Source organism: Chamaea fasciata, unplaced genomic scaffold, assembly GCF_029207755.1.
Source record: "Chamaea fasciata isolate MVZ Bird 193981 ecotype frontalis unplaced genomic scaffold, bChaFas1.0.hap1 SCAF_7, whole genome shotgun sequence".
NCBI lineage: Eukaryota > Metazoa > Chordata > Aves > Passeriformes > Sylviidae > Chamaea > Chamaea fasciata.
In genome coordinates this window covers 54,032,545-54,042,494 of record NW_027094092.1, presented here as the reverse complement: position 1 = coordinate 54,042,494, position 9,950 = coordinate 54,032,545, and the positions used below count along the sequence as shown (strand labels likewise).

At 43.7% G+C, this 9,950-nt stretch overlaps 1 protein-coding gene across 1 annotated transcript in view; it reads right to left on the bottom strand.

Moving 5' to 3' along the window:
• Positions 1-2,732: 2,732 nt before the first annotated feature.
• The window catches only part of LOC136291899 (uncharacterized), a 54,432-nt gene continuing 47,214 nt past the window's right edge, over positions 2,733-9,950 (bottom strand). Inside the window, exons 2-7 of the mRNA XM_066186990.1 lie at positions 4,947-5,047; positions 4,238-4,290; positions 3,517-3,662; positions 3,368-3,435; positions 3,038-3,123; positions 2,733-2,820 (exon numbers count right to left, since the gene is read on the bottom strand). Coding sequence (XP_066043087.1) covers positions 2,733-2,820; positions 3,038-3,123; positions 3,368-3,435; positions 3,517-3,662; positions 4,238-4,290; positions 4,947-5,047 — 542 coding nt within the window. The remainder of the gene's footprint in view (positions 2,821-3,037; positions 3,124-3,367; positions 3,436-3,516; positions 3,663-4,237; positions 4,291-4,946; positions 5,048-9,950) is intronic.

Genomic DNA, 9,950 nt, shown 5'->3' with positions numbered 1-9,950 from the left:
GTTACTCCTGCAGCGTGATTAGTTACGTGTTGTACCTGTCACTGCCTCTGCCCTTTGTTCAGTCTTGCTAAAATATAGTAGTACCTCATTTCAGTGATAGGCTTGACCTAGAGTAAAATGGGCAAATTCTTACAGAAAGTGCAATAATTGCAATTGATTTATTCTTCTATGGGGAAATAATGTCTGTCTCAAACAATAACATCAGCTTTCTCTTAATTGCATTACATTAATATCAGACTATTCTGTATTCGTATCCACATCCAAAGCTGTGAAACATGTTTGGGTTGTGTTGGGTTTTTTCCCCTACCCTTATGACACAAACAACTCCCAGAATAGGTTACTAAATATGGGAAGCCCCTTTTTGCCCACTTTATAGAAGAAAGACAAAAGGGAAGAAAAAGAATTTTTAGTAACACACTGAATTTTTAGTAGTAAGCAGGAAAGCTGTATCTAGCCTACCACAGCCCCATGTTTATCTTTGTTGCTAATCCAGTGGTGGGGATTATGCTGTATTAATGATGTGTGGGAGCTCCAGACTATTTCTTATTCCTGGCTCACAACATCTGCTTTAAACAAATGTCTTTTGTGCACATATGTGACCTTTTGGCTACCTGCACTTAAGTCCACCTGTCAGGATGGCATCATGCCTGCTCATGAGTGTGGCCCAGCTGCTGGGGCACAGAGGAAATCAGCCTCTGTGGCCCTGTAAATGTTTCTCCACTCCAGAACACCTCCCTCTTCTCCCAGTCCCATGGTGCACATGGCTCCTGGCTTTGGGGAGCCACCAGCCATCTGATTTCCAGAGGGTGCCAGCCTTGGACAGCTGGCTGGGGTTTCTGGTGGGACATGATGGCAGACCTGAGCTGGCACCAAGCAAGAGAGATGGCACAGCAGCCTCTCTGGCCACAGGGTCCCTGCAAACTCCAGGCACAGTGAGCTCAGTCTCATTTGCAGCAGGAGGCTGGGACACAGCTGACATCCAGCCTGTAAACCCAGCCCTTTTCAGCAGGGCAGAATCACGGATAAAATCCCAGTCACTTTTCTCCTTCCTAAGGTCGACCTATGCAAGACATGGCACCTCAAGAGAAAGGTTTCACCAGAATGGTTTTGTTCAAAATAACTATATTTTGTGAACATTGCCTGATTTTTATTTAGAGGGGATGAAACTTCAGTTCAGAGGAAAAATTCCCGGTGTCTGATGTTGTCAAAGCATCAAATTTCACAGTATAGTATTTGGCACCTAAACTTTTTTTATTCCCCCCCCCCCCCATTTTCACTGTGAGATGCCTGTTTGAAAGGCAGGGTTTGTTTTCCAACTTTTGTGCAGTTGGACACGCTTGCTTGCTTGGAATGCAATAACATGGAGCTCTCCAAAGTCACTTTGGGCTGAATTTTGACAAAAATTACACCTGTTCTGTTTTTTCAAACTGAAAAAGAAGTCAAAATGGCAGGATTTCCCATGAAGTGATAAGTCTCATTTCTCTTATGCTTTGGCTGGGTTCAAATCACCATAGGGAGAAGTTTCCAAGAAGGTTATTTATAACTTTTTGAATATGGAAACATTTCAGTGTTTTCAACCTGCAGCATGTGGAAATAATCAGGGAAAAAAAACCCCAAACATTTCCGTGGTTTTTGATAACTGAAACAACAAGTGCTAGGTCCAGGAATAGTGAAAGAGGAATGGGAATTAAAGTACTTTTCCATATATAACATTGAAGGAGAGTGGGTGGAAATGCCCAGAGATAGGGGTTAACCCAAACACAAAAGAGAACTTTACACGCCCTGCACTAATTACACTGAGGAACCTTTTGACACAGGACGTTGTGGAGGCCAAAATTTTAAAAATTGTAACTGAGTTCAAATTGGGAGCAACAGATTTGATGTAGGAGGTCTATCAGCGGCAATTACAATACTCCAGATGTTACTTCCAGCTCAGGAAGTCCTTGAGCAACAGACTGCTGGAAGAGTCCCTCTATTTCCTCTGCTTCCTGGAGCTTTTCTTTAATTGTGTGCTTCTGTTGGAGGAAGAATAACAGGTTGGAGGATCCTTGGTATCATGTGTCCTTGTGTTATTGGCTTGTCAGAGAACTTGGACAGCAGCCGTGGCAAATGGAGGGTGTGACAAGAGACTCCAAATGAAATAAGACAAAACAAAACCACACAAAAAGTACAGTTTCTTTGGTTTGCATTTCTTTGAAAACTAATTTCATATAACCCTGTTTTCCAACCTCAATAGCTGCAGGACACTAAGCAGGGAGTCCTGGCGGAGACCCTGCTAGGAAAGTCCAAAGGGATCATCAAGAGCAGGCAGAGAGGAGGAGAAAAGGAAAAGAAAGTTTAGAGATGGTGAGAACAGAGGGCCCTGTTTGGCAGCTATTTAGTGCTTATCTTAGTATTGTATTTGGCACCCAGTTACCACAGGGATGTGATTGGCAGCTGATTGACAGGATTACGTAATGGAGCTGTCTCTGTTGAGCAAGAGCCATATTTTCAGGGGAAAAATACCACTCTGCTGCTGGGGATGGGACCAGTGCACAGTCTGCTTGGATCAGCTGAGGGTTTTGAACAGAATTTTCTCTTTGAGCAACTAAATATTAACAGCTCCTTCACAGTGAAATGGGAGTGAAAATACCATCAGGACTTCAAGGGTGTTTGGACATCTCATCATCCTCCTGCCCATCTGACAGACCCTGAGGCATCTGCCAGGCTGGCAGCACTGAATGCCTATTGAGCTAGCAAGGGGGCACCCCAACCTCAGGGAACTCCTGTTTCTTTGCAGTCCTAAACCCAACGCTTTCTGAAACGTCGCAGGAGAAAAAGCTGCAAATAAGGACAGTGGTAACTAAATACAATACAAAGAATTGGTGGATAGCACAGCAATTTTCCTCTTGGATATTTAAAATAACACTGGTTTTAGGAACTGGGGCACAGTGGTGGGCACGAGCCAGCCTTGTTTGTGTTTGAAGGGCAAGTGAGCTGGTTTCCCACAGGACACCTCAGCAACAAGTACCTTGATCCCACCAGTGCTTTTTCTTACCTGACACTTGCTTGATTTTTGAGAATGTGGGGCTTGTTGTCCCTGATCATGTAACCCTGGGCTTTGCCCACACATCTTTGGGATTCCTGTGTGAAGTGAGGGTGGTTTTTTAGATGGTTAGATAGGAAATGAGCTCCTGCAGGGACTGAGTCCACAGGTAATGTGGCTGGAGTGCTGCTGATAGCATCCCTTTAGGAGATGCTCTCTAACCCCCTTTGCTTCCAGGGAGAACTGATCACAGATCCTGAGTTATAAAGGGTGAGAAGAGAGTGATGCCTGAGTTCCCAGCCCTCCTGGTTAAGAGCAGATCAGACAGGAACTCATTCTTACCTGTAAAAGCTCAGAGCAACACAGTAATGGCCCTTCTGTCTGCAGATGTAGGACCCTGGTTGGCCACACTGAGAGGAGAAGGTGTGAGAGGATTGTCATTGCCCCTACCCCAGGGACCTCAGCTGCTGTGAGGGAGAAACAAAACTCACCTCCTGCTCCCAGCTGCTCTCTGGTGAGGCTGTGGTCCTCTGTAGCCCCAGGGACAGGCTCCACACTGGCTTTCTTTGTGGCAGGGCTAGGCTGTGATGGAACAGATGTCCTGTCCCCCCAGTTTATGAAGAAGTATGTCTTTTCTCTTTTCCAGACCATAATTAAACATTAATGATGTACAGATCAGCATTCAGGGTGTTGCAAAGCCAGGGAAGAGCCCACTGCAGGGTACAGGTATTTGCAGTGCTGCGAGCACATATGTGAATGCGCATGTGGATGGATGTGTGTTCACACATCCATCCACATGTTCCACATCTGTGCTTGTGGAACACAGCACAGATGTGATCTGCACAGCAGGCAGGGGTGCTGCAGGTCCTGGATCTGCTCTGGGCTTGTGTTGGTGTCTCAGCAGTGTGAAAGGCTCTCCTCATCTGCAACAGCAACTTGTACATGCTGCAAACTCTGCTCTACAGCTCTTGGTGAGTCAAAGAGCTGCTTTTGGCTGCCCTTGGATTATCCCTGAGCAGCTTCTGTAGCCAGTGAAGTCTTTCACTGCGAGGCACAGCACGGAGCTCTCTGCTGTGCAGAGAAGGGGGCTCCAGTGACTCCCTTGACACAGCCACAGCACTCATGAGGGGGGTGGGAGGGCTGGGGAAAGTTCCTGCCTTTGCCAAGCAGGCTGGAGGACAGGAGCAGCTTGTGGGGCTGGAATATACTCACCCTAAAGAAACACTGAACACACCAGGGGAACGAGGGGGATTAGATTTCACGAGCTAGCAAATTAAGTTTCTGTAACCCGTGATCAAAATTCATACTATCAGCTGGAAATAATAAATTTAACTGGTTTCACATGGCTGTATAACATCCCATAAACAAAACTCAGTTTTTAGGTTTCCTTTTATTCACCACCATTTCTCTCTCTTTCAGTAGGACGTGGAGAAAAAATCCTACTAAAGCCAAGGCAAAGACTCCCATTGAGTTCAATGAGAGCTGAACCTGACCCTTTATAGGACTGCTTTTATAGGTCTCTGTGCTCAGTGAGCTGTTGTTAGGGAATGGGAGCTCTGGACCACATGCCAGAGAGTGTTTCTTTATAAAGATGCTTTCCTTTGGACGTGCAGCAGCGACAGCAACACCTGTGTGCTCACACACACAGAGGCACAACAGCCATGGAGGAGTCATCCATCTTAGGAAACGTGTTGTGCCTTTTAAGTGTTCCTATATCAAAGACTGATAAATAAAACATGGGTTTAGTGTTAAAAGGGAAAAAGAGCCCTTTTAACAGATTAAAGTGCTCACAGTGCCTGACACTGTGAAATAGGAGTGTTGAGCAGCAGGGCAGTTAAGAAAAAGGACTGGCTATGCTGACAGGTATAAACTGTTGTGCGTCTTGTAGCAGTCATTGGCGGAAAAAAAGCCCAAAATCTACTTCCCCAGCAAAGCCTTCCTGGAAGGTAACAAACTGCAGCCCTCTATAGCTAAACTTCTGTATGTTCTCCAGCTGAATGTCGTAATGGGAAGCTTTTCTCCCTGAAGGAAGAAAATAGTTTTTAAGCCCATCAAAATAAATAAGGAAACAAAATCAGCATCCTCTCAAATGATATAATGGTTTATTCCAGCAGACTGAAAGCCCTGCTGGGTTTTGCAACATTTTTTCCTCAGCATCCTGACTCTTCTTAAAGCCCAGCACACTGAGTTGGCTCCTTAACTGATTTCCATTTGCTCCTCAGCAGTTGCAAAAGTAGTTGCAAAGCCTTACACATTTTCTCATTCCTTCACAACTGTGAACAGAGAGTCCAGGACACCTGAAGGCTGTATTTGCACAGACAAGGACATTTCTCCATTCAAAGAAGCATTAACTAATTACATTTATTTGGCTGATCAGAAAAGCTGACTGTTGAAACTGAATTTTCTTTCACTCTTTCTTTCTGAACCTGTGTTACCTTGGTGGAGGGGAGTCTTACAGCAGAGGTCACTGAAAATCCTCCTGAATATTTTATCAGTTCTGCTCCTTATGGCTTAGTGTACAAAGACAAACCCTTGTGTGTGAAGGGCACGGAGCTGAGACGGGGGAGGAGGGATACACCAGTGTCTGCCCTGCTTTGCTCTCTGACCAGAACACAGAGCAAGCTGTCTGTGGAAGTGGGAAACAGAATTTGTGCACCATTAGGATCCCACTTGATGTGGAGCCTTGCTTTTAATAGCTAGAAAGAGCCCCAATGAATGTGAAACATTCAGAGAGCCAATTATTTTGCTGTCAGGATGGTAAGGAGCAGTTTTATGATGCCAGCTGCTGTCCCATCACCCTTTAGGACAAAGTTGCCTAGTGCTGTCATGGATTTGAAATGTTGCAGCAAACAGCAAGCCCAGGTTAGGGCACAGCCAGGCAAATCTGTGATGCTCTTTCCCTACCCCAGCCATACAAAGCGGCCATGCAGTGCCCACTGTGGAAAAGCCATGCTTCCTCTTCCACCCGAGAATCATCTACATAGTCATATAAACTATTTCCAAAATGCCCCAGCCAGCAAGACACATGGCCAAAGGCAAAGGGGGGGAAACTATAAAATTAAATTGCATTATTTATTGGAGAGATCCAAGTTCTATATTGCTCCAGGGTGTCATTATGCACCTCTGCTCTATGCTGATAATAGTCATCTGCAATCTGATAATGACTTTGATACCTTTCAAAAATGATGATAATTTAACACCTCTGTGAAAGGCACCCTTCTAGATACACTGGCACCCCTTACAGACCATGGTGCTCCTGGAAGGACTGGATGGGACCAGAGCCTGACAAACCACACTTGATTTCCACTCAGCAAGGCAGAGCTGACTCAGCCAGCAAAGGGACACTGACCATGGAAGCTGCTTGTGTTGGATTTGGGGCAGTACTGGCATGGTAGCCGGTGTCAGGTTGGGGCAGATGGGAGTTGAATACCAACACCACAACCATATAGAATTGTCATTAATATTGTCCCTTTGCTCCATTCAGCAGGGGAGAAGGAGGCAGTTTTGTGTCTGACAGGCTAGCTCACCCTATGTTCAGTAAGCCTTACTTAATCTTATACCCCATGTGAATTTTCTATTTATCTTCCATTTATCTCATGTCACTCATAATAAGCATCCTTCCAGCCTTAGCAGGTCAGAGCCCCTTACACAATTTCCCTATATTTCAAAACTGATGGGATAAAGTAACAGGGGAAAACGCTTTTGTCCACAGGAGACCATTCTAATTTTGCTTTTTAAATTAGTGTTTTGTCCCAAATCCTGGAAGAAGCTTACACTTTGGTCAGGAAGTCTTGAATTTTCCATGACACTGTTTAACTTGGTAGCATTTCCTGTGCACTCACAAGGCAATGGCTTTGGTGAAACCCTTTTGACATTATAGGCCAGCATAGAGCTCAAAAGCAGCCTGGGACTTTTTACTTTTTAGTTTTAAATAGCTTATTTGCTTGCTTATTTATTGCAGAATTGGCAGCCTGTGGGTTGATAGCTGAGGTTTGTCCAGCCAGTGCTTGCTGCAGGGCACTGAGCACTCACTGGGATTTTCTGCCCACCTCCTTCAGCCCTGACACTCAGTGAGCATGTCATGGCCTCTGCTGACACTGAAAATTAACACTAATTACACCAGCAGTTTTGTAGGGTGAATATTTGCCCACTGGGACCCTGAAAGAGACCTCCTCACTTCACAGAGGCTGCCTGATGTCTATTAGATAAGAATGATTTACTGACTACAGCTGGGCACCAGCAGGTGACCGAGGTGTCATCAGTGTCCCCTGACACCTTCAGCCTGGCAAACCTGGGGCTTTTGAAGGAGTTAATGCCACCCATCATTGAGATTATTTAAAAACATCGAGATTGTTTTGAAAACTGGTAGGAGGTTTAGGGTTTAGTCCTCCCTTTGCCCTGCCATGGGAGAGGAGCAGAATGGATTGTCAGATCCATACCCTGTGGAAATTACCTTTCCTCTGCTGCACCTCCTAATGTTGTCAGGTAATTTGTTGGGACTTTGAAACCCAAGAGAGAATGTTTGCTCTGTTGCACATAGCAAAGCACTGCAGAGCCCAGTAATCTCCGTTATCTCTCCTTGGATCTGTTCCTGAAGTCTGCAGGGTTTTTTTTTTTGAAGTCTGCCATGTAGATGCCATCCTAGTGCAGCCAGGAGAGGCAGGTGTGGTAGAAGAAAAGGGTGTGAACAGGTATAACAGTGAAAAAGAAACACTTTAAAGGAGAAATGATGCTGAAGCCAGCTGAAACAGTGTACTCATTCCCCTGAATTTCTGTTACCTGTAGCCATTTTCTCTGCATGACTGCCCTTCCTTTCCTCTTATTACCAATAAATGCTGTTGTCTGTGGCATGCTATTAACTTTTTTAATACCCTATTTTAAAAATTAATGTATTTTTAATAAAATGTCCCAATTGATCATGCAAAGAAAATTCTCTCTTTAAGAGGTACAGTATATATCGGTGCAAATTGTAACTTCCTGACATCTTCCACCATACACTGCTGGGCAGCAGTTTTTGTTCGAAAAATAGTGTTTCCTTTGTCAGCTGAATTCTCACTTAGTGATACTGACATGAAATATATTATATTATATATATTATAATATATATTATAGCAGAAATACACACAATGGTGACATTGGGATGTGTAATTGACTATTTTAGGCTTAAGCTGGACTGTTTTACTTATTCTTATGAGAACAATATTGTTTCCTTGCTCTTCCTTTAGTTTAGAGTTGGTTTGGGGTGACTTCCTTTAACCCTCCTCACTCAGTAATGAACACATTTATTTTCACTGCTAACAATTTCATCCACTGTATAATTTCTACTGAATATACTGGAAGTTCAGCAATTCCTGAAGTTTCTCACAGTCTCAACATTCTGGGCTCTCTTCTTTTTGCCTTGTTTTCCACCTATTTGGTGAAAGGAAGCACAAAATGTGTTGATATTTGTGTCAAGGCTGAGGCCCCATATTTCAGCTTCCTAAAAGAGAATTCAGAGGCAATGAAACTTTTTTGATCTCAGAACTGTGATTCAAGCCACCTAATAAATTTCTCCCCAGCAAATGCTTTTTCTCCACCACTTCTGTGCCAGACAAATGGCAGAAATTCCCTTCCTACCATAAAATACCCCAGTATCTCTTTTTTAAAAGGAAGAAAGTTTGGGCAGATGAAAGAAAGTGGAACTGTGTTATATCAGAGGAGCATTTGTGCCTCAAAAAGGAGCTGTAGCTAATGACTCAGAACATCCTCAAGGTCCTTCTGACCCACCTCAGTGGCACAAAAGCACTCTGATACCAGTTTCCTTCTCTGTTTTGTTCTTCTGATTAAAATTTGAGGACTTGCATTATTTGACAAAACAGTTCCTTTTTGTTCTTACCATTCAGAAAACTAATTTCTCTTGCTCGTGGATTTTCCCCTAGTATGAGCAAACTGAAATTCACTCCAAGTAGCCAATTCTGAAATTGAAGCACCACTTAAGCATTATTCCTAAAGCTTTTGGAAAGAAAAAAAATGAGGGGGAGGAAAAAGAAAAAAAAAAAAAAAGAGAAAAAGAAAAAGAAAAAAAAAAAGAACAAGCAAGATTTTTTATCTTTGCTTTAAGAAAAATGGGTGATACATGAAATTGAAACTAGCTTTGCTGGATGAGGTGATGAGTAGAGATGAAGCATTCCTTTGTTTTCTGAGGGGAGCAGCAGGCAGATCAGTGAGACTGACCTTTTGGCCTCCTAGGCTGCTGGTAAAGGTGCCCTGCCAATATCTTTCTTTTTCTGCACAGAGATTTCTCTGTCTCATACTGGATTCACAATCCTCCCTCGGTCACTGGGAAGCTGCAAAGTCTTGTTTGATTGACTGTGAGAATGAGGGATGCTTGAGCCTGGGGTTCCATCCCTGCTCTGGCTGTCGTTGATCAAATGCCAGATGACCTCTCCTGGTCATTTTTGTGCTCTGGCAGCCATTCGGGGTTTTATTTTGTTCTTTGCCCCACAGAATGTCCCTCACTGTGTGATTATACTGTGCCTGATGCTGGGAAGTATTGAACAGATTTCAGAGGGGTATCTCTTGACATTTACAATGTTGAAAATAACAGACTTGCATCAGCCTCCACCTATATCTTTAGATATTAGTGTCTTCTGACTGGACTATCCTGTGTTGCATAATGATGGTGCATTACAGAAAGCTCTGGAGATTCCTCCCTAATCAGCCCAGCTAAATCCTTTCAGGGGTCATTCTTTGAAGCTTGTTTTTTGTTGTCATTGGCAGATTTTTCCAAAACAGCCGAAGGAAAATCACAGATCTTGTGATTTCCTGAAAGGGCATTTTCAGAAGCTCAGGAAAAAAGAATCTCAACAGGCTGGGCAGGAGCCTTCTTGCAAAATCTAGCTATAGACTTTCAATGTAGTCCCATATTACCCTGAAAAATTAAAAA